Source organism: Plutella xylostella, chromosome 24 (genome assembly GCF_932276165.1).
Source record: "Plutella xylostella chromosome 24, ilPluXylo3.1, whole genome shotgun sequence".
Lineage (NCBI taxonomy): Eukaryota > Metazoa > Arthropoda > Insecta > Lepidoptera > Plutellidae > Plutella > Plutella xylostella.
The window spans coordinates 4,873,143-4,895,114 of NC_064004.1; the positions used below are offsets into that span (position 1 = coordinate 4,873,143).

At 45.0% G+C, this 21,972-nt stretch overlaps 3 protein-coding genes and 1 long non-coding RNA gene across 7 annotated transcripts; 2 read left to right on the forward strand and 2 right to left on the reverse strand.

Moving 5' to 3' along the window:
* Window positions 1-339: 339 nt before the first annotated feature.
* On the reverse strand, window positions 340-1,638 carry LOC125490489. Its single transcript, XR_007267694.1, has 2 exons — window positions 1,211-1,638; window positions 340-683 (listed from the first exon to the last, which is right to left on the reverse strand). It is a non-coding gene; the product is annotated as an uncharacterized LOC125490489 (long non-coding RNA).
* Window positions 1,639-1,721: 83 nt separating this feature from the next.
* On the forward strand, window positions 1,722-4,219 carry LOC105391953. The gene is made up of 3 exons (XM_048629759.1): window positions 1,722-2,105; window positions 3,255-3,471; window positions 4,028-4,219. The coding sequence occupies exons 1-3, from the start codon at window positions 1,879-1,881 to the stop codon at window positions 4,217-4,219; spliced, it is 636 nt and encodes a 211-aa protein (XP_048485716.1). The 5' UTR covers window positions 1,722-1,878.
* Window positions 4,220-5,630: 1,411 nt separating this feature from the next.
* LOC105391942 (glycerophosphodiester phosphodiesterase 1) lies at window positions 5,631-14,992 on the forward strand. 4 transcript variants are annotated; one of them, XM_048629995.1, is made up of 10 exons: window positions 5,631-5,732; window positions 6,477-6,627; window positions 8,211-8,425; window positions 8,993-9,180; window positions 9,569-9,674; window positions 9,986-10,078; window positions 10,977-11,077; window positions 12,197-12,325; window positions 12,753-12,894; window positions 13,437-13,570. In XM_048629995.1, exons 2-10 carry the CDS (start codon window positions 6,477-6,479, stop codon window positions 13,530-13,532), a joined length of 1,221 nt encoding a protein of 406 aa, XP_048485952.1. In that variant the 5' UTR covers window positions 5,631-5,732; the 3' UTR covers window positions 13,533-13,570. The 4 variants fall into 4 exon arrangements, with proteins under 4 accessions (XP_048485952.1, XP_048485953.1, XP_048485951.1 ...); XM_048629996.1 differs by lacking the exons at window positions 5,631-5,732; window positions 10,977-11,077 and adding an exon at window positions 10,472-10,572 and having other exon boundaries at window positions 6,280-6,627; XM_048629994.1 differs by lacking the exon at window positions 5,631-5,732 and having other exon boundaries at window positions 6,280-6,627.
* Window positions 14,993-15,247: 255 nt separating this feature from the next.
* On the reverse strand, window positions 15,248-21,150 carry LOC105387251. Its single transcript, XM_048629760.1, has 2 exons — window positions 20,298-21,150; window positions 15,248-19,923 (listed from the first exon to the last, which is right to left on the reverse strand). The coding sequence occupies exons 1-2, from the start codon at window positions 21,148-21,150 to the stop codon at window positions 15,248-15,250; spliced, it is 5,529 nt and encodes a 1,842-aa protein (XP_048485717.1).
* Between the last annotated feature and the right edge of the window lie 822 nt (window positions 21,151-21,972).

Genomic DNA, 21,972 nt, shown 5'->3' on the forward strand with positions numbered 1-21,972 from the left:
TACCTAAAACCACATTTACCTACATGCTGTAGGTAACTATTGATGCAAAAAAAGTTATTGGTTGGGGAACCGGATTTCCGGTCTGCCTCCACCTCGGCCATGCCAAGTCAGCATGCTCTGACTCAGTAAAACAGTCTATTCACACCATTATTTGACTGTCTATGACTTACCAAAGGGTTTTATTTAGGAAAGTAGGTATTTACCTAGTTACTTACATGATAAATATAAGCTAGTGTAGGTAGACTAGGTAGTTAGTAGGTAGTTATATTTTATATTTAAAAACTTAATTTAGGAATATGAAAGGTACTTATGAATACAATTTGGAAATAAAATAAAAAGTGTTTGTGAATTCACTTTGGATTTTTATTTATTTTTCAGTTTAATAATCACATCCAGTTTCACTTTTTTTAAGTTTTTTCTCAATCTGTCATTATTTTTCAACTCTTTTATGCCTCATTGCACAGACCACACTCTGGACAGCGCCTGCACTTTTTTTGGCCGCCCCTGCGTTTAGTGTTTGCTTCGAAAGACCTGGATCTAGACCGAGGCCTGGACCTGCCGCCGCCCCGGGCCAGCGTGTCCTCACTGTCTTCACTCTCCACGGCTGTTAATGGTTTCTTTTGTTTGAATATGCGGTCCCGATATTCGTAGGCGAGGTAACAGCCTGATAGAACCGCTACGACCTGGGAGGAATAGATATTTTAGTTTTTTTTTAGACATCAATGCTAACCATGACCGGCAAGGCCAATATTTTGCTCTCCAGTCTTTACGTAGCTACTAACTAATAACGCTAAGTTTAGTTTAGTCATAAGTTATGGCTTATTCTTATAAGTATACAATGGGGAACATAGAAAAAGGTATTTTAAAGGACAAGTGTGATTAAAAGATATATGTAATATAATCTCTAACTAATCTTAATAGGTACTTTTACCCTGATGCTAATGTAGCATAATAAGTTTTAAGGCTAAAAAGTTAAGAGTTACAAAGATAACCATCTAAATGGATTCCATTAGTGACCAATTATTATGCCTCCAGTCGTGGTCTACTCTTTTGTTACGCACGGTACGAACCTAGCCGTAGACTTCGATTGCCGTAGATTGGTGAAGCTACCATCGATCTTTAAAATCATGGTGAAAAAGAAAGTAAATAAGCCCCGACCAAACCAAAGCAAACAGAAAAAACCTCAAAATGTATCCGAAGCTACACCTACCGCCAAGTTAAGTAAGCGAGCCTGGATGAAGTCAAAGATATTTTTCATGAGGGATGCCATGGTTTCCGTGAAGGAAGTCTACGTCAGGTTCTGCAATGAGACCAGTATCCATGGACTAAAACATACTGTGGCTGAAAATTTGCACTGGACCGAAAGGTTTGTTAGTATTTTGTTGATAGCACTAGGGGTTTCCCATTATTTCATTATTCAAGTTAGTCAATTCTTGTTTTGTATGGCACTTGGGCTGTCGCCAGGTTTGACAGTTAATTTTGAAGTTCTTTTTATGAATTTCTCGATGATCTATGGTTAATTATTATTATCCTGAATGCAATGAAAGCAGGAAGATCCTGCCAAGTTTTGCGTCGCTCTCACTCACAGCGCGCGGCTTCGAGAGCGAGTGCGACGGAAAACTTTTGTCACTTTTTCGCGTCTTGCGCCCCGTGCTAGGTCTTCTAGAGTCGTCTACGATGGCTAGACCATGACTTCACAAGGAGTTCTGGAGTGGAGACCACGAACAGGCAAACGCAGAGTGGGTCACCCTCATGCCCGCTGAACCGACGACCTTAGGCGGGTAGACGGTAGTGGCTGGATGAGGACTGCTAAGAACCCAATGTTGTATCACGCTCCTAGGGAGAGGCCTATGTCCAGCAGTGGCTTATTATTGGCTGATGATGATGACTTCACATGCCTCCAGATGCCTCTGGTTCGCGCTGACAGCCGGCGCGTTCTATGGCGCGGTCTACTGCGGTCTGGCGCAGCTGTCTCGCTACACCAAGGAGCCAGTCGTGGTCTCCATGCAGAGGGACTTCCGGAGCTGGTGGACCACCTTCCCGGCCGTTACCGCCTGCTTCATGGATAGGCTGGAGGTGGACAAGGCGAAGGAGGTCATTGAGGAGTAAGTTTGTAGGTAGTAGAGGTACCTAAAAGTAAGTAGGTACTTATGTTAAAGGAAAACCATCCCATAAAATGGGAAAAATGCATTTAAAAGGTCTCTCAATAGACATCACGGGTGTCTCGAGTGGGTCTCTCGAGCTATAAAAATGCATAGAGGAAGTAAAACACTAGGTAGGTAACTAATGATTTAAGGTACAGTGTCGGCAAAGAAAGCTGACCCGTTTTAAGTAACATTATGGTTACTCTGTCAGATTAAATACAACGATACAATAATGTCTACTGATAATTTATTTATTTATTTATCAAATATGGAACACCAGCAGTTTGCACAACACACATGTGTGATGTGTGTGATACTGGTAAGTAATAGGACTAGTAGGTAGGTATATATATGTCGCAGGCAACTGGTTTAATCTCCTGTTTGATTGAACCACTAGCCCGTTCATTGGATGGCGCTATTCAGTTGTATGACTAAAGGACAACTCGTCAAGTCGTTGATTGTAACGTTCGACGTCTTGACTGAACGTCATTCAGCGAAGTCGTTGAATGGGATATAGTATAGCAACTTTGTAATGTCTGGTTAGGGTGAACATCACCAGACAAGAGTCAACAAAAAGACTATGTTACAAAGCTCTTATCTCACAAATTAACTAAACAATAACAATAAACGTACCTTCATATTGTTGTTCATAATTATCCAGTTTCGCCACTTTTTTTCTTTGAAACTATCCGCCCGCGGCGTAATAATAGGTAAATCCAGGTTGTCACACTATTTTAACACAAATAACGCACTTTAAAGCTAATTTATTTGCAAAAAACTAACAATATAGGTGCTTTTTGTGTCAGCTGTTAGCTGTTAGACGCCATATTTGTTTTATTCACCACCTGACTGATTTTAAGTCAGCTAACTAGTTGGACGTTTTGTGACGCTTGTACAATCAACGTTCGGCCTAGTCATACAACTGAACAGCGCCATCCAATGAACGGGCTAGTGGTTCAATCAAACAGTAGATTAAACCAGTTGCCTGCGACATATACATAGTTACGTACCTACACTTTAGGGAGCTTTTATGTTATACTACGTTACTATGGTAGTGTTTGATATCCACCAATCATTTTTATCGGTCTGTGAACTTCAACCTATTCACAGAAACTGGAACATAACCGAAGAGTCCAACCCGGACAAGTACCAGTATTACCTGACCTTCATCGAGCTCATAGCCGACGTGTCGTTCCGGACCAACTTGCAGCAGTTCTGGAAGTACCAGGACGACGAGACGCTGGCCAGCCTGGACCTGCTGAAGCTGGCTCTGAGCGTGCACCCCACCTTCCCGCTCAATGTCATGGTCTCTAAGATTGATAAGGAGGTGAGGGTTTTGCTGTCAGAGTTAGGGGTTTTATGAGTTATGATGTTACAAGAGCTGTCTAAGAGAGAATTCTTAGAAAAAACATACGGTATATTTTAGGAGCTGCCTAAGCGAGGATCCTTCCAAGAGACGATACGGTTTTAATATTTTATTGTTTTCCGGCACACTAGCAACCACGTTACTAGACCAAAATGACGCCGCTTATCTTTGTACGGTTTTGCAGTTAAGTAAGTATAATATTAATATCTGAGAGGATTTGAGCACACTAGGGTGTTTGCTACACTAGGGCCGCAATACGACGAAAAGCGGCTGAGCGGCATAGCTAGCAAGAGCTAGCACCAAATGGCATCGCGCGGTTTGAACACATTCCACTTTCCACTGGTGTGGTAAGGTGAGCTACAAAAAATCTGACCCACGCTCAGTAGCAGTATCACTTAAGTTTCTGTGCTGGCTACTGAACCTTTGCACCTGCCAAGGCCATCTACAGGTTCAGATACCTATAAGTCCTATAATCTATAAGTAGAAAAAGTCCTATACTCTGGTCTCTTTCCCACAGGTCCAATGGGTGCCCGTAATGACAGAGATGGGCATATGCATGACGTTCAACTCGGAGTACTCGGAGTTCCAGTTCCTGATGCAGAACGTGGACTGGACGGAGGAGGACCTGCTGCGGTGTCACTACCACAGCGGCCAGTGCTATGTCCGGGTGGATTCCGTTAATAATCCTGTTAGGGTGAGAGGCCGTTAATTCGAGTCAAGAAGCTAATAAATGGACCTAACTAGTTAATCAGTGATAATTTTAACGGTGGTTCAGCTCTTTATTGTTGGCTAAGAAGAACCTCTTGACCAGATTTCCTTTTAATGAAATATAGTTAAGTAGGTATTTATTATCCTATGTAAAAGTAGTTCTACATTTTTATTGGTAACTAATTAGTTAATAAGATACATGCGTTGCCTCGAACTTTGTAAATGTCTTTTACCATAAGAATTTTTCAGTTATAAGTAGGTACATAGGTACTTTATGGCATAAATTGAACGAACCATTCAGTGGATTCATCCATAAACTGCGGTAATGAATCTATTGTTGATGTTGATGAATATTTATTTACTAAGTACATCCTCACAGTTTTACTTGTATTTTTTTCTTAACAGTATTTCATCCACTCCCCGTTCGACGTGCCATCAGCGATCTCCAACCCGACAGGGGAGGTGAACCCTGGTGAGGAACTGGTCATGGACTTCAAGGTATATCAACCTATCCATAATCAAAAATCACACCACACCGAACCTCACAGATATCATCTCCATCAGCATTAATAGAGAGAACAGATTGATGATAGAGGTCTCTCCCAAGGAGCACCACAACACTACCAAATGTCATCGGTCAGTGGGGTGGATGGACCACGCTACGGTTGCCTCGTCTGCAGATATTTCGTCTACTCCATCGGTCATCGGCTCTTCGGAATATAGTCACGCAGCAACAGATAAATCTTGCTTATCTTTCTTGAACTGGCACGGGACAGCTAAGAGAAACTTGATGATCCTACTCAGAAGCATTGTTACTATGAGAGAGAGGTCCGGTTTCTCTGCCTCTGACCGTACCTACCTTAAAGAAATATAAACCAAATTTCAGGTGGTAGAGATCCGGGCGTCTGAAGGCGTCAGACACCTGACTCCAGAGCAGCGTCGCTGCAAATACCCTGACGAACGCCTGTCTGACAGCATTAGGGTGAGATCCACCACGTTTTCGATCTGCAGCCGCTACACGGGTTCGTTATAGACGTCGATAAACTCGTTTAATGCGAGTTGAACCAATCAGAGCGCTATGATGAACCGCGATATAGTGACCTTTATCTACGTCGATAACTAAACTCTTACATGACGTTGCTTTTTTAGTGTTCAAAGAGGCAGGATATTGCAAAGGCTAGGGCTGGCTCCACACGTTCTCCCCAAACCGGGCCCCAACGATATTCGCCCAACGTATGGATCTAGAAAAAGCATTGTCTGGCGTTGCGCGTTGGATGTGACCAATGATATTTTCTACATCGACACGTTGGAAGAGCAGCGTGGGGACCTATATTGGGGGCACTTGGGGCCAACGTTTGGAGCCGGAGCATAAAAAGTCAGCCCTGGAAGGTCTATCTTTAATTATTCGGCTGTTTTATTTCAGGCGTACAGTTTTGGGCTGTGTCAGATGCACTGCCGTAATCGTATGGCTCTAATGTTCTGTGGATGTCGACCCTACTTCTACATAAAGGGTGGTGAGTAGCTCGATTGCTCTAAGCATTCTGAGCCGCCAGCACAGGATTCGAAGCCTCCGTTTACGTTGCGTATCGTCAAATGTCACTGTCAAAATGTAAGGAAAATTGGTTTATTCCAAAAGTGGCATTTGTTATTCCATATGTTTGTGGTTTGTGTAGATTCGAAAATAGTATCACCTTCCTATTCTACTTAATAAGTCTCTCATTCACCCAAAGGTTGCCTGGAAGAGATCGCTTTTAGCGACAAGGCCGCCTATTGTGCTTACTCCTTTTGTTATTTAATGTATGTTGTGTGTTTTGTCCAATAAAGTTATATTGTATTGTATTGTATTGTAGTATCGAATCCTGTGCTCGCGGCTCAGCTGTGTTAATGGATATGTCATCTTTCGTGAACCGACCAATGTGTCTGTTTCTGGCCAATGATCGGGTCTAACTCAGAATAATAACGACCTCAGACTTCTAATCCCGTATAATAAGGACTCTCACATAACTTCCATCGAGCTTTCAACGAAGAAAAATTAATAATCTTTTGTCAATTTTGACATTCACTGATTATTTTGTTGTGTTTTGTTGTTATTTTGTTGTAATCTTCTTATACTTTAATTTCCTTTTATTTGAACAACAATAAATATAAAAATCATATTAATAGAGCACCTACCGAGTCTACCGACTAGTTATTTTTATTGTGTCAGATAACAGCTATAAATCAGCGGCCATTTTGTCACTTTCCCGCGCTTTCTCAAGATGGCAAGGTGTGCGACACAGCCGGCATGGCGTGCATCGGTCGCAACGTGGAGATCCTCATCAATCTGCCCAAGAACCTGGCCAAATGCTCCTGCCTGCCTCAGTGTGCCGAGCTCAACTACTATTCTCACACAAAGAAGATCGTTATTCGGTATGATTTTCATAGTATTTTGTATATTTTTGGTTGTTGCGACATGACGCGGTGATAAGCAAGTCTGTTGACCTAAATACAGAGCACGAAAACTTTTAAATCGCTATCTAGAATATTTATTTTTAGTTAGTAGGTAAGGTACCTACACGCTTTTGGCGACTCAGCGGAAGAGGCATAGGTATCGATTTCTACAGAGTCATAAGTACTTACGTACCTGTGATGTGCTTTCCATCTGCACTGGACTTAATTAATGCAATCTTGCAACATAAACGATTGTGTAAATAATAATTAGGTTCCTACCTGTACCTACACTACCTGCAACCCTTTAACTTTCTTTCTTACTGCTTCCGGTCTCCTCCTAAATCCACGATTAATTTCCCGCCCCGCCATAATTTGAAATTTGAACTCTTTGTTTTTTTTAAATGCATTAATGGCACGGAAACGGACTCGGACGAAGGGCCGGTGGCAACGATTCGCTTCAACTTGATGCCACCGAAATTTCGGCTGCAACGAGACGTCATCTTCACACTGGAAGATTTGTTTGGTCAGTTCTTTGAGAGCGATTATAATACAAAATCTGCTAAAATGCACCGCCTACCTACATAGATGTTTATTTCAGTTTGTCTTTGTAATGTTGTGTGCTGCACGATTTTGTTAAATGAATATATTCACAAGTAAGTAACTACCTTACAAACTATATTTTTTTGTTTGTGTTTGGATTTTATAGTTAACTACTTAGTTATTTATTCAATAAAATAGCCCACTCCTTATTCTAAGCCCACAAATGCAATTTTCCATTACTTGCAGCCTCTCTAGGCGGCACTACGGCTCTGTTCGTGGGTGCCAGCGTGCTGACGGTGGTTGAGACTGTGCTGTTTGTATTCCGGCTCTTATTCAACCCTACGGGAGCTGCTCGAAGGCCGAAAGAATTTAAATTTCTGCCCTAATTAATAGGTACTTATTTACTGTTGAAAGCTAAACAAATAAAGACGATTTGAAAGACGAAATCATAGTTTTATTTAATAGGTACTTATTTATTTTTTCATATTTGTTTGTAGATTTTTCCAAGACCATTAAGTTTGTTTTCAAAGCGGCTTTCGCGGGAAACAGCTAGAGAAAACGTAGGTAGTCAATCAAACCAAGCAGTAACAAAACGCCGCTGACATGAAATTGACTATTAAGTCATCCAACACAATTTCCATACAAATCACAGTTTTTCATCATTATTTTTAAATTTTGTGGTAAGTTTGAGAATAAATAAAGCAGAAACTTAAAGAAAATAGCTCTACAGAAGACAAAAACACGAAAGCGGAAACTGAATCGATTATTAAAACTGAATCGAATAATAGCCCATCCCTATTCCTATAGTAATGAAAATGTCAACAAACCCCGCCCCCCGCCACACTCACCCTTACCCCGGGCAGCTTTTCTATTCTATTTTTACTAACAAAATAACCAAAACTAACAAAAACCCACCACCGAACGACCTCCGACCATGTTCCTAGCCATAATCAACTTCATTTACACCTTACTACTACACAGTTTCGACTTTATCATCTTTCTAAGTCATGTTGCCCACACAGTTTTACCTTTGGGCCTGGACGTTGGTATTGCGGGCGCTGCCGCCTATATGTTTTTGAGGCTCCGGCCGCCAAGCCCGGACAGTGTGAAGAGGATCTTCGGCCCGGATCCCTGGAGCAAGGAGGGGCAGCAGCAGCCTGAGGCCCTGGTCCAGTGTATAGCGCATAGAGGCGCGGGGTTGGATGCTCCGGAGAACACTTTGGAGGCTTTTAAATATGTGAGTTTCTGTTGAAAACATCTTACAGTCGGGTTGCCCACTTACGCGACAACTCTCTCAGCACAAGCTTGCACCAACCTGCACTAGGCCAGTGGTAGTGATTCATTTGAAGGAGACCTGTGCCCCAGCAGAGGGGATGTGATAGATAGATAGATAAATTATTTATTTATTTATTTATTTATGTGATGGGTTGTGATGATGAGTTTCTGTATTGATGGGTTTTTAAAAGTATCAGGTGTAGTTGGGAAGCCTTAGGGTTACTGGAGAATAGATAGAGTGAGATGAATTCTGGGTGTGTGGACAAATAAATAAAATTACTAGAGAAGTGAGTATAGAGGTGGCTGAATGAGAAAAACTTTACCCTCCTCCTTCGGCAGTCGGGTAAAAAGTATAAGCACACATGTAGAGGCTAATAAAATAACGCCATTATATTCACTGCTTCTTCTTTAAAATTAGCATTAGGTGCTGGATTACAGTATAGTGACTATTTAGGGTGCTATTTGTGGCCTGAATGTAGAGAAGAAAGTATGTAAAATCTCACTAAAAACAATTTCTATTAAATTTCAGTGTGTAGAGAACCAATGCCGCTTTGTAGAGTTTGACGTGCGAATGTCCCGAGATGGACAGCTGGTGTTACTCCATGACAAAGGGCTGGCCCGCCTTGCTGACTGTGATCTGTCTGACATGAGTGACGTGAGTGCTATGGACTGGGACATGATCAAGGATATTGATGTGGGCGCTACACATCCTAATAGGTAAGCCACATGATATTATGAAAGCAAATAGCACCTCTAGTGTAGGTTTTCATATTTTACTAAAGTTAATATGTCTTACATAAAATGCACCTCTATGGTGATGGTGGTGAAAAATGCCATGCCTCTATCTCTATTATGGTGAGCTGATTTTCCGCATTTAGCCTCTAAGGTGGGCCATTATGCCTCTGCCATGCGTCTTGTAGCGCTTCTCTCACAGTGACAGGAAGGCTACCCATATTTAAAAAAACACAGATTTGGACAGCTGTCATGCAGGACTACTGTCTATCCCAGAATTCCCAAAAATTCACTCGTTTTGGTATTGTTACAATCAGGTAATCATCTAGTATGCTATCATAATCTCTAATACCCAAATATATCATGTCTCCAGGAGTCAGTTCAAGGAGGTGCGACTCTGCCGCCTGGACGCGGCGCTGGACTACCTGCTGGAGAACAACGTGCGCATGATCATAGACGTCAAGGGGGATCACATGGAGGTATGCACTGTACTGTATGGTTTGAAGGGGATTATTTCCTGCAGATCAATAAAACAAAATTTTAAAGTCACCTTGATCATATTTAGCTTACTATACAACTTTTCCAACACCTGCATACCTCTTAAGATCTAATGTGCCTTCCTAAGCTTGGACCATGGATCAGTTCCCACCAAAGACCACTGCGGGTTGGTTCGTTCATACAATCTAGATTTCCCCATGATGCTTTCATTCATTTGTACATTGTAACAACATTTATGTAAAAGCCACCTTTTTCATACTATTTCTTTATCTACGTTCCTTACACATTTCAGATAGTGACCGCCATTGTGGACACATTTGCTCGAAGACCGGAACTGCACAAGCACGCCGCCGTCACTTGCTTCAACCCGTATATACTGTACCAGGTATGTACTGATCATCATCGACATCATCATCATCAGTAGTAGGTACAGTAAAAATCATGGGAGATGACCAATATGACAGCCTATCTGGGGTCTCTCTCTCTACTCTGTGATCAATTCACATCATCAGTCATTATTACACATCATTTAGTCATCACCACTAACCGCTGCCGCTGCGCCATCGCGATCAGTAGCAAATTAGCAAAATTTCGGATCATCAATAAGTCAAAGTCCTATTCATAAATCCACGCTACTTTTAATGCTGGGCTAAAATAAATACATGATTAAAACAAAACCTATTTATTTACATATTTAAGGCAATAAAGAACTGAACTGAACTACTACCGATGATGTGCTTTGACCATAATATTAACACCCTGTACAACTCCCATGTAGATCCGCCGCAGAGATGCTGAAATAGTGGGGTGTCTCAGCTACCGGCCCGCGTGCTTCAGCGCACAAGATTATGACGCGGAGAGCGGACCTACTAACCCCAGGTGAGAATAACCCCCGGAATACAACAACTATAAAATCCCCCGATATCCAACAACCCCAGGTGAGAACAACATAACCCGGTTTAAAACCCCCGAAATTAAGCCCAAACTGTATTACCATTAGAAAAATTAAGCATTGTTTTATGAGTGTTTAAATCAAAATTTGACTCATAAATAAGGTGTTAGCTAACAAATTGACATGCCTGTGTCTAAGCTTTAATGATAAAGCCCTAAAAGCAAAACTATTGAACGGCTGAACCGATTTTAGATAAAATATGGCTATGAACACTGGCTATTACATATCACCCTAAAAATACGACTTGCGAAAGTAGGCTGGTAATGATTGGACGCGGTAAGCTTTGGATCGCATCCAGTGGTGTGCTACGAGAGGCCCACGCCCCCTGTAGATCCGCCGCCGAGACCCCGACATCGTGGGGTGCCTGAGCTACCGGCCCGCGTGCTTCAGCGCACAAGATTATGACGCGGAGAGCGGACCTACTAACCCCAGGTGAGGCGAAATAGGGGGAATCAGAATGATTTGTTCCTTTAATTTTTTTATAAAGGAACAAGATAGAGTGTCATATAGGTATAAAAACAAAGCTAAACACTGTCCGCATGCATAATTGAATATATGTACTTCAATCAATTTTGGATGAATGGCTCTATGCCGTGTGTGACTAACACGGCTAACTGGGCCAGAGTCACGTGACCAATGCTCGCGGTATTGAAAAGCAGTCGTTACGGTTATTTTAGACTATATGTACAGTTAAAACCTGAAACAACCAGACAAACACAAATATATGTATACTTACACAGTTACATTTGTATACTGTCAAACAGAGATAAATGTTATAAGTTTAAACTAATACCTAAACAACCCTTGTACCAATCAATAAATCTCTTTGTACTAGCTTTATACTTACTGTTTTTGTACTTAAAAAAAAAAAAAAAAAAAAAATTGCCTGGTGGAAAAAAGTGTGGCATATACCGCATATACCTACGTATCAAGCTCACATGGTGCTCAAGCACATCCACATAAACACCACTGCTACACACATCACACACAACACGTACCCGGATTTATAACAGATGTAGCTGGTCCCTTCATCATCAGGGATCACTATTGTAAAAACTCCGCCTGTATACTTTTAGGCGCAGGCCACCGTACCTACATGCGTTTCACAGAAAATTCACCCAGAAAATCTGCCTTGCCAATAGTTTTCAAACGAATAAACCAATGTAGACTCCCCACCAGCAAACCCTAGCTAAGCTATTTTCGCAATTGCTAAACCATTTTGGATGCACCCCAGGTTCCCGGACAACCGCCCCCTGCACTGACTGGCGCTGGCGGCGGACGCGGCGTTGTCTATACAATAGAATATTACTTCATTGAACACCACTTTAATAAAACTTACAGACTAGGAGCCATCGTGAGCTATAATAATATAATCTATTTCCCTATTGCTAAACCGTTTTGGATGCACCACCAGATTCACCAACAATCTTGACCCCTAACCCAAATTTCCTAAATTTCTGAGCCGTTTTTGATGCACCACCATTTTCCCCTGCAAACGCGACCTCTAACCCCTTTTTCCAAATTGCTGAACCGTTTTGGATGCACCCCCAGGTTCCCGGACAACCGCCCCCTGCACTGGCTGGCGCTGTTAGCCGACGCGGCGCACGCGGCGCTGTGGCGTGTCGCGGCCAGTGGCTGTGGCGTCGGCGCGGTGTTGCTGCATAAGGATATTGTTAACAGGTCTGTAGCACTTGTTCTTAGCTATTTAAAGCTTTGTTTGACGATATCAAATTATATTTTTATTCAACATCAAATAATTCTTACAATTAGTGTTTTTCTAGGTATATGAATTTTTCTACAGGTGATATTACCTAGCAAACCGAAAGTCAGGAAGTTATTTTGGTTTTTTTTTAAAACTCTTCATTGTAAAAAAACACGACAGCCCCCTTCCCAATTGTTTTTAGAATAGAATACTGCTTTATGGACTAAGCAGGACATAAATAACAATTTTTAATACAGTGGATACAATGCAATAGGCGGCCTTATCGCTAAAAGCGTTCTCTTCCAGGCAACCTTTGGGTGGAGGAGAGACTTAAAGAATAAATGGGGAAGGTGTACAAAATGCTTGTACAATTTAATATTCTTTATTTCTATTTCCCCCCTACAGTGCGGAGATAGCCTACTGGCGCGCGCGCTCAGTCCGCGTGGTCGGCTGGAGTGTGAACCGCCCTTTAGAGAAGCTGTACTGGCGAGGAGTGATGCGAGCCCCCTACCTGGCCAACACGCTCGTGCGCGAGCCCGCCCCGCTTGTACGTATACAGGCTGTTAAGACAAAAGGGAGTGATTCATGGGGTCATTCTGAACAACTTTTGTTCTGGGATTATTACAAATTCTCGAAAAACAAAAACAGTTCTGTACTACAATATTTTTTTCACGAACAAGTCACGTGACTTACACAGTTTCTATGGAGATATTTTTTCGGTTATAACAAAAGTTGTTTAGAGCGGTGGCAGCTCAGTCGGGTTACCGCCCGCTTCTCACGCCAGATATGCGGGTTCGAATCCCGGCGTACCATATATATACCGGATGACATGTACCATAGACTAATACAGGAAAACATCGTCGTGAGGAAACCTGCATATCTAGATCTAGCACATCTAGAGATGTGAACCCACCAACCCGCAGTGGGCCAGCGTGGTGGAAAATGGTCCAAGCTTAGGAAGGCAGTTTAGACCTTGGGTATATGCACAAAAGTTCCACTCGAGAGAGCCAGATGCAGGTACTTACATCCCAATAGAATACAAATACCTAGTACGTAGTTAAAAGCTGATATAAATAACATTCCCTTCAGGAGCAAGATGACACAGACATAGAAATGAAATCGTACCAGTGTGCCGAAGAGTTAAAGACAATCATACCAAAACAAGCTCGAAGACTGTCCTATTAGCTTCTTATACAGGGTGTTGCAAAAATTGTATAGTAAGAGGTCAACCAAAATAAAAAAATCGAAAAACAAAACAGTGACTGCCTAAGTCAACTCTTTTCGGTTTACTAATGGATACATTACCACTTTTGCAACCACCTGTAAAAAATATTTTTCGTGATTCTGTTATGTGATTGATAACAAAAGTTTAAAATACCATTAGATTTAAAATTTCTTATTTACATTTATCCTCTTAAATTTAATTTAAGAGTGACTGTAAAATCCAGAATATTTCCAGATTATACTATTTTTCTAATATCGCGCTGTTTTTCTACTGAATGTTACTGTAGGTTTCACTTATTTTATTTCAGTCACTGAAGGAGAAGAAATCTAGGGAGTCATCGGAAAGAGAACTTAGCGAAGAGAAAAACTAAAATAGACAGTGGGGTTACCACCACCGAACATCATAAATTAACAATCCTTAAGCAGCTTCGCTGGCTTGTCGAATCTGACGTAACTTGTATGGATCTGACATATGTTTGACAGGTGCGCGACGCTGCTTATGGACTGTGAATTCGTAACGTGTCGGTGGTGGTACGGTAGCAGGTAAGCATCTGACAAAGGCCTCGACGTCACTCTGCCCTCGGCTTTCCTCAACTCGCCTCTAGGCATCAGTGAGTTGGAAGTAAAAGGGAGTGATTTTATTTTTGCCTGACAACGATTGTAAGTATTTTATTTTATATTGTGATGCGTAAATGGCCAAATTCATGATTGGCCCAAAAAGTTTGCAAGTTTTTTTATTTTCTAAAATTTCTTATACACAAATGATAAGAATAGACAATTTGTAAACCCATAATTATTTATGTGTCACCTACCTTTGCAAAAGTGGTATGGTCATCGAGAACAAATTTTTTATACGAATTTTTTATACCACTTTTTATTGAACACCATGTATAATTTGATAAGGTGCTGGCAGTGTGATAAATCCTTGATTTCAGCCTTTTTAAGGTCACACATATCAACTCGGAAAGGGATCGTGACAGTATAACCTCTATTCTTTGTATGAAACTCCCTAAACCTCACCCCGGGACAAGCTTGGGTGAAAGGCGATACGGTGACGATCCGTTTACGCTACGTTTATGTGTGCTGTGACCTTCTGCCTAGAAACCAAAACCTTCCTACTTTATGGCAGCATAATACCTAAGTTAAGTAAATTATTTAAATGTACCTACACATTCCAAACCCATTTTTAGGTTTTCATTAAACCTATTGTTCATATTTTTAAATGTTTTACCATTTTCCTAGTCATTATGTAATCAAAGCAGTAACAAATTATTTTATTTATTAGAGGATTTTCAATACTCTTTTTAAATTTATTATGGTACCTAAATAAAGGTACGGTGAGCTTTATTATTATCTGAACGCTAACTTAAGAAACTTTTTATGACAGTCACAAACTGCTCAGAAAGGCTTTCCCCGTGCAAGGCTAGTGTTAGGGGTGGACTGTATTTGAAAGTCTTCTTCAGTTTTCTTAGTTGTTTATTGTTCCGCTTGTGTTTTCTGAATGACAAATTTTCATACAAATTGGGCCTATATATATAGTCAGAATTAGTCACGCAAGCGATACCTGTCTGAGTGAGATACCTAACTCTAATTTACCTACCAATGAAATCAAAGTATTTACATCTTACAAACTATGATTACGAAACTATTATGTACATGTTATTTCTAAGCTAAACTTAATCTAATCTTCTTAGCCTAGGTATTTTCGTCGTGAACATTCTCCCGCCGTCGCTATCTTGCGATTCTATTGGCAGCACGACGATCCTCTTCGTTGGTCGACGCAGCACGTGCCCGTTGCTCGTAGTGATGTCGACGACTCGCACGATGTTGTCCTTCCCTGGATGGACAGCTGTGACTCGTCCTCGGGGCCACGTGTTGCGCGGGTTGTTGGAGTCGCACACGATGACCAGGTCGCCGATCTTCGGTTGGCTGCCGGTGCTGTGAGGCTCCCGCCGGTGTTGGAGTAGCGGTAGGTACTCCTGCATCCACCTCTGCCAGAAGACGTCTGCCAGCCGTTGAGCTCGTCTCCAGTGCTGTCGTGCGTGGTCGTCCTCTTCACTGAAGGTCCCCGGCGTCGGCACGTGGCAGTTGGGCCCGATGAGCAGCAGGTTCGGTGTGAGAGCCACGGGGTCGTCCGGACTCACCGCCACATGAGTGAGTGGGCGGGAGTTCACGGTGCTCTCCACCTCAGCCAGCAGGGTGCTGAGTGTCTCGTCGCTGGGGTACTTCTCGTGCAGCGTCGCTCGCAGGGCATCCTTCACCGTGCGCACCATCCGCTCCCACGCCCCGCCCATGAATGGTGAGGCGGGCGGTATGAAGCGCCACATGATGTGTCGGCGCGCAGCTTCCTCCTGCAGGGCCTCCGTGGCGGCCTCGGTGAGCTCCTTGTCGGCAGCCTTGAAGCCCGTTGCGTTGTCGCTCCACAGCTCGGTCGGACAGCCGCGCCTGGCTATCAGGCGGCGCAGCGTAGCGATGGTGGAGTCCGCGCTGAGTGAGGCCGCTACCTCCAGGTGCACAGCCCTCGTAGTCATGCAGGTGTAGAGTGCGACGTATCTCTTCTCTCGGTGTCGGCCCACAGTCACCTCGAGCGGGCCAAAGTAGTCTAGACCCGTGTAGGTGAACGGTCTGACATGGTGGGCCAGGCGTGCTGCAGGCAGGTCTCCGGTGGCGGGGCTGGACGGCTTCGCTTTCTTCATTCTGCAGGTGAGACACGACTTCACGACATTCTTCACAGTCGGTCTTATCTTGATTATCCACAGCCGTTGTCGTAATTCATTCACGACTATTTCAGTCCCGCCGTGGTGCAGCTGTTCGTGTACATGATGAATGTACAGCCTCGTGTATCTGTGCTTTCCATCTAGCACAGCTGGGTTCGCCGTCTCTTCATTGATGGCGTCGGTGGCAGCGATGCGTCCCTTCAGGCGAAGTATCCCGTAGTCATCGGTGTAGGTACTTAAGCTTTTCAGCTTTTCAGTACCAGTGTGCGCGAAGTCGAAGCATTCTCGTTGTGAAAACTCGATCCATAGTCGCTCGGCGTGAATTAGGTGTTCCGCCGCGACTGTCTTGTACTTTCTTCGTGGAATGTTTTCGTGCTTCTTTTTCGTGTTCGTTGTCGGTGCTCTTGCTGTGTTCTTCCACTCGCCGTCTTGAGGTGCATTTTCTCTTGTTCTCTTGCGTCGTGCGGCGTGAGTGGCGTGCTTGTTGGCCCGACACAGGCTGACGAACTGTAGTACTCGAGCGGTAACACGTATGAGTCGTGTCCACCTCGAGAATCGCTCGATGTCCGGCAGGTGGGCGTGTCCGAGCGACACGACGGCGCAGCTCTCCTTCTCCTCGCCGGTCTTGGGTACTTCTTCCCTGTTCTCCGTGGGCCAGTGTTCTTCAGCGTGCCGCAGGAACTCGGGCCCGTTGAACCAGCGGTGTTGCGCGTCGAAGTCGTGCGGCGTGGCTCGAGTTGCGTCGTCGGCGACATTTTCAGCGGTAGGTACCCATCTCCACTCGCTTTTCTTCGTTGACTCTTCTATTTCAGCGAGCCTGTGAGCGACGAAGGTCTTGAATGTGCGTGGCTCAGCACGTATCCACGCCAGCACCGTCCGTGAGTCGCTCCAGAACACTCTTCTCGTGATGTCTTCATAATCGTGTTCTGATCGAGTTGTGTTCGAGATGCGAGTCCCGAGTACCGCAGCCTGTAGTTCCAGCCGCGGTATCGACGTAGGCTTGATTGGTGCCACTCTGCTCTTCGCCATGGCTAGTGTGATCTTCACGCTGCCGTCTGCTCGTTGTATTCTCCAGTAGGCGGCTGCGACATATGCCTCTTCACTTGCATCGACGAATGTGTGTAGTTCTCGCGTAGCAGTCGGCTCGTAGTCGTAGCACCTCGGAATTCGTAGCTCTCGTAGCGCTTGTAGGTTGGACAGCCAGTTGTGCCATCTGCCTTGCAGTTCCTCGGGAATAGGGTCGTCCCAGCCGGTCCCGTAGCGCCATGAGTCTTGCATTATTCTCTTGGCCGGCGTAGTCACGGGCGAGATCCAGCCGAGCGGGTCGTAGAGCGACATGATCACGCTGAGTGCTTCTCTCTTCGACGGCGGACGGTCCCCTCGTAGCACCTCAGCCGGCGTCTTATGAGTGTTAAGACGAAAGCCGAGATTGTCTTCGTGTACGTGCCACATGAGGCCGAGTGTCTTCTCTATTTCGCTCCCGCCGATGTCGATCGTAGCTGTCTCGGCGTCGGTGACGAGATCGCGTAGTACTCGTCGCTCGTTCGATGCCCATCCGCGTAGTTCGAAGCCCGCTTGTCGATGTATCTCGTCGACTGTCTTCGTGACGTGCTGGGCCTCCTCCACCGACGTGAAGCTTTGCAGGTAGTCGTCCATGTAGTGGTTCTTCTCGATTGCTCGGACGGCCTCGGGGTGCGTGTCGGCGAAGTCTCTGGCGTTTCTGTTCTTGATGAAGAGTGCTGTGCACGGTGATGATGATGCGCCGAAGATGACGGACGTCATGCGGTACTCGTCTGGTGTACCCTCCCGCCGGTTGCCGCGCCAGAGGAAGCGCAGCGCGTCTCGGTCGCACTCCTTGATGCGTATCTGCATGAACATCTCTTTGATGTCCGCGCTGACTGCGTAGGGGTGCTGCCTGAACCGCATGACCACCCCAGGGAGTGACTGAAGCAGGTCGGGGCCGGTCAGCAGCATGTCGTTCAAGCTGCGTCCATGTGACTTCGCTGCGGCGTCGTGCACCAGTCGTATCTTCTTCTTCTCGGGGTTGCAGACGGCGAAGTGCGGCAGGTACCACGTTCTGTCTTGCGTCGGGAGTGTGGTGGCGGGCTCGGCGTATCCGGACTTCAGCATATTCTCCATGCGCTCTTCATACTTCTTCTTGAGTTCTGGGTCACGGTCGAGCTTGCGTTCGAGGCTGCAGAGTCGTTTCAGTGCGTCTTGACGGTTGTTAGGTATTTTCTCATTTTCTTGTTTCCATAGCAACCGAGTTTCGAAGCGACCATCGGGCAGCCGGCGACTTTCCTCTTCCAGTTTTCTCGTGGCTTGCTCTTCTGGATCTGTCGTCGGTTTTCTTGCTTCGATGCCCAGGGACTCCAGCTCGAAGTAGTGCTTCATCATTTTCTCCATTGATTCTTCAGCGCTCGTGACGTGTCCGCAGAAGTTGATTGGTTTGCTCTGTGTGGTGCGGCAGCCGTGCAGTACCCAGCCGAGCTGTGTGCGAGATGCCACAGGCTGGTCGCGGCGGCCGTCTCGGACTTCCCTCGAGACAATTAAGTCCCAGTTGTCCTGGCCGATGAGCAGCTTCGGCGATGCCCCCTCGTAGGCGAGTTCTTCTTGGATGTCGCTCAGGTGGCTGCAGTCGTCGACTTCTTCTTTCTTCACCGTCTGAGTGATGAAGTCGAGCTTCTCGACTGTGCGTGCGTCTTCAAGCTTGAACTCTTCTTGTGCGTGCTTGCCCCGTATGGTGAAGTCGACTTTCTTGCTCTTCGAGTGTCGAACTTCTTTGCCGCTGACTCCTTGCACCCACATCGGATCAGTGGGTCCGTCGAGGCCGAGAGTGTTGGCCACGTCTGCGTCGATGATCGTGATGGTGCTTCCCTCGTCGAACAGTGCGTAGGTTTCTATACTGGAGTGAGGGCCAGTAAGTACCACGGGCGCTATTTTCAAGTAAGCGCGGCGGCGTTCGCTCTTGTTTGCTGCGACGGTCGGCTTCTCTGTCGTGGACGCGGTGACCTCTTCGTGCTTCTCTTCTTTCTTCGCGGCTTCATGATGTAGGAGCTTGTGGTGGCGCAGGTTGCAGCCGGAGACACCGCAGGGCTTCGCTTTGCACGTGAAGCGGCGATGTGTGCTACGTAGGCAGCGGAAGCACATCTTGTTCTGCTTCGCTATTTCCCAGCGCTCGTCAGTCGTCTTCTCGTTGAACTTCGTGCATTCAGGTAACTTGTGAGCCTGTTTGCACATAGGGCAGCCGTCCTCTTCTTCCTTGTGTGTGTTCTCGGCGGCGTAGGTACGTTCCGTCTTCTTTTTCGCAGCTTTCTCCCTCGCACTCACGGGTGTAGGTGCGCTGTTGTTGATCTGCTCGAGCGCGGCGTATGGGCCGCACTTGTCCGCTTCGTGGTTCAGGTAGGTGGACAGCTTCTTCAAGTTCGCTTCTTCTCCATGTTGCGTGAAGTTGTACTCGTACCATTTGTCACGAAGAATCGGTGTGAGCTTCTCTATTGCAGTGCGCTCGATCTCCGGGTTGTAGAGGAAGTGCGGTTTCTTCAGTGCTTCGATCGTAGCTACGATGTTGGCCAGCTTGCTTGCGAAGATGCACAGGTCACGTGGGCTCTCAGCTAGCTTCGGTAGTTTCTTCACTTTAAAAAAAAAAAAAAAAAAAAAATTAAAAATTATTTATTTCTGAATATGTTTACAGTATTCTTAAAGTAGGCACTAGAGCGTAAGTACATGTTAGTTGTATATCTGGGGTCAGTGGTGTCCTAAATAGGTTTTTTTAAAACCTGTAGTAAGGACTACCGGTAAAGTAGGTACAAAAAACTATTACATTTCCAATTTACTTAACTACTTTAACTTAGTTTAACAAAAAATAAAAGTTAAAAGTTAAGTTTGTCGAGCTCGTTGAGTATGAGTGCTTCTGGCCGCCCGAACCGTCGTTCCAAGCCCTGTATAATGACGACAGGGTTCGGATCGCTGATAAGTAGACAGCTGACGGCGTCGAGGGCGGCCCCACGCAGGCTTTTTCTCAGGCGGGCGACGTTTTCTATCTTCGTGAAGTACTTCTCGGTTTCATGATAGGCCGCACGAAACGGTAGCCACTCGCTGCTGTTTCCGTTGAACGTAGGTAGATCTTGAATGTACCGTGGCGGCTCTCTGTAGCCGCCACCGCTCAGCACACTCTTGAATAGTGCGGCGAGCTGCGTGACGTCTTCACTCGACGACTTTTCTTGTTGGCGCTCGGGAGGCGCGCGCTCTTCATGCTGCGGCGCCTCGACGACCCGTGGTGGTTCCGTAGGTATCCACGGGGTGGGAGGGGCCTGTGTCTGGCCCCTCACGGGGGACGAGCCTCTTGCATGGCCCGCTGTGAGAGCGAGAGCAGGGGGCGGGGGCTTAGAGGATTGCTCCTGCACCCACTGCTCGATGCGCTCGCTCTTGTCGACGATGTCTTCGTCTTCCTCGTCGGACGAGTCCTCCGCTTGTATCCGCATGAGCTTCACCTTCGCTAATTCGGCGGCGGCTTGTGCTTCCTTCTGTTGCGCCTCGGCCAACCGCTCCTTAGCCTCCAATTCCGCGAGGAATCTCTTGCGGGAGGCTTTGGAGTGATGTGACCGGGGCCGTAAGGTAGCTGGCTGCGATGTGACTTGACGCACCACAGTGACCACGCTCGTTTCCTGAGGTGGCGGCGTCGCAGGGCGCTCTGATCCGGTAGCGCTTGCGTTCGCTGCCGACGTGGTCGTGGCGGATGTCTCAGTCGCACCGCTTCCCGTAGTCGTAGTCGTCGTCGCGGTGTTGCTTGTGCAGACCGTGCTTGATTCGGCGGTACTGGACTCTTCCTTCCGGCTACTGTGGCTTCTAGTAACCGGCATGGTCGTTCTTCTTTATTCCCTTTTCGGCTCTTCGATAGACCACTGTTCAGTAGGTCTGCCAATTTTCTTTCTTCTGATCCGGCTCCTCGAAGGTCCAATGTTAGGGGTGGACTGTATTTGAAAGTCTTCTTCAGTTTTCTTAGTTGTTTATTGTTCCGCTTCTGTTTTCTGAATGACAAATTTTCATACAAATTGGGCCTATATATATAGTCAGAATTAGTCACGCAAGCGATACCTGTCTGAGTGAGATACCTAACTCTAATTTACCTACCAATGAAATCAAAGTATTTACATCTTACAAACTATGATTACGAAACTATTATGTACATGTTATTTCTAAGCTAAACTTAATCTAATCTTCTTAGCCTAGGTATTTTCGTCGTGAACAGCTAGATTTGTGAGTTCTTACTGTATCTGCTATAACACTCGCAGATAAAGAAAGGATATCAAGATGGCGGCTGCACTTATGCCTAACAATAATCTTAGCGAGCATACTTATAAGTGATTCTGCTTTGTTTGGTTGAGTTTTTCACCGTAGTTTGATTAATGGGCCGCCATTTTTTTATTTATTCTTTATCTGCGCTCGTTATACCTAATTTAATGAAACAAAAAATTAATGCCGTTTTTACCTTCACAATTATTCTTATTTATTAGGTTGGTTACCTACGAAAGCAATATTAGATAGAACTATATTTTTAGTTGAATTTAATGTTTATTTCTTAGTTTTTTTTTAATGTTCTTTATTAATTTAATAGATTTATTTACTGTTGATGTACCAAACCAATGTAAATTTAAAATGTAGGTTAGTTAAAAGTATTATTT